The sequence below is a fragment of the Perkinsus marinus genome (assembly GCF_000006405.1).
Source record: "Perkinsus marinus ATCC 50983 genomic scaffold scf_1104296973398, whole genome shotgun sequence".
In the NCBI taxonomy this organism is placed as follows: domain Eukaryota; phylum Perkinsozoa; order Perkinsida; family Perkinsidae; genus Perkinsus; species Perkinsus marinus.
The window spans coordinates 1-1,835 of NW_003201419.1; the positions used below are offsets into that span (position 1 = coordinate 1).

At 43.3% G+C, this 1,835-nt stretch overlaps 1 protein-coding gene across 1 annotated transcript; it reads right to left on the reverse strand.

Annotated features, from left to right (window-relative positions):
- Window positions 1–1,066: 1,066 nt before the first annotated feature.
- Window positions 1,067–1,620, reverse strand: Pmar_PMAR008873 (ubiquitin-conjugating enzyme E2, putative; the record flags this gene model as incomplete). The annotated part of the gene is made up of 4 exons (XM_002766191.1): window positions 1,067–1,166; window positions 1,213–1,304; window positions 1,353–1,474; window positions 1,518–1,620. The coding sequence occupies 4 exons, from the start codon at window positions 1,618–1,620 to the stop codon at window positions 1,067–1,069; spliced, it is 417 nt and encodes a 138-aa protein (XP_002766237.1).
- Window positions 1,621–1,835: the final 215 nt, after the last annotated feature.

Genomic DNA, 1,835 nt, shown 5'->3' on the forward strand with positions numbered 1-1,835 from the left:
CTACCTACACACTTTTGGGCAATTGCGTTCCTTACTTCCAGCCGAGAGCTCTTGTTTATTCAGTCTGGATGTTATTATAACGATATTATACTCCCCGTCATACCACACCCTACTCATTTCTCTCTGGTTGGATGGGTGTACCCTGATAGTAAGAACCAAGTCTTTGAAAGACTTCATAGCCTTGTACAGCTCAATACCTACTGTGTGTGATTTCCTCATCATATCATAATTTGGGCAACAACACGAATGCTATTACGTATAAGCCTGCAGACTAGCAAGTCTGCAGCTTTTCATTGAACAAAGTAGTCGATTACTAATTTGCATGTAACTCCAGCTAGACAGGGGCTACGGACAAGGCAGATCACTAGGGTGTATTGTCGAGGTATATTCCTCGGTAGTAGTGCAGCTGGACATTGAACAATCTATTGTTGCCATAGCATCATACAAAGGACGTGATAATTATGAATACGATCCCTATACTACTAGAGGGAGCTTCGAAACTTCATGAACAACTTCAAGTATGTGGCTAACAATAAAAGCCTACGAGAGCAAAACTCCGGTTTCTTATCGCATATATAGCGAAGACTGAGCACACCGAGTATGAAACTCCATTTTTTGTCCTCGTAACGTGATCGTCATCGGGAGAGTAAACTACGTGAGGTGGTAGACCACTAAGTCGTTTCCCTTCCTCAATTGGTCATGCGAGAACGTTTCCATATGTTCCAATTAGTGTGAGATAACTTTAAGAGTTATCTTCCAGCCTAGTACCACCATACACCAGCCTAAAATGGAAAGAGTTGCTAGTGTTCGTACCAAACAATATAGTGCACTCTCCCACGTGTCAGAGACAGAGGACTGGAGTCCCATACAAGTTCAATCTTCGTAAGTAACAACCCTAAGAAAATTCGATCCCTCATTCGAGATTTGAACTCCTTTTGTAAACTCAACATCTTACTCTAGTGTAACAGAAAGGTATTGCCAAGTATAGTGTTATGATGATGATGATGCCAACCTCTAACTCATCGGGTTACACTCAGGTATACAAAATGGCAGTAGTAGTTCGTCTTTAATAGCAAGCACCTTCCTCAGGTTGGGGTAGCTTCCTATTAGCAGCTGAGGTCATCTCTCGGCGTAATGACTCCAATACAGTTTCAATGGTGTACTCTCTGACATTAACATCATAATCATCTAAGTAGGAGGTAGCTCCCTTACCTTTTCCATGATCCTAAAGGACCCCATCTGGTGTTCACATGACCATTCTTAGGATCAGCACAGTTGATATTAATCTTAGTGTTGAATTTAACCTAAGAACACTAGTAGGATACCTCATACCAACTGTAGACAGTGCCTACTGTAGGAGCCTTATCGGGGTACTCAGGCCCACACTCCAATGTAAGAGAGTAGATCCTATTCTCGAATGCCGTCCCAGGTGGTCCAAAGATGGTACCATTCCAATGAGTGAGAGTGATATCATCTAAAAAGGACTTTCATGGGTATGGGGTATTATCAGCAGTTACCTGGTATCTCCAATCCAAATGTGCATCCACTGGCACACTCACCCTTCTGGCCCTTCTCTAACTCATCGAGAAGTCGGAAATTACGAGGGACGATTACCGCCATTATTTATTACTACTACTACGAGTATAAATATCAGGATCGCCTACTCAGATCCTAGCAGCAGCAGCGTCGTCACTTGCAATCTTGCATTTCCTCAACGCAGCACGTAGACGTGTCGTGGTCACCCTCGACAACCGAGTTGGTGATGTCGGCTAAACGTAAGCGTGTGGAGGATACTGAGAGGTTGCTGTATTTTGGTGTCTATCCTCATGGTATGA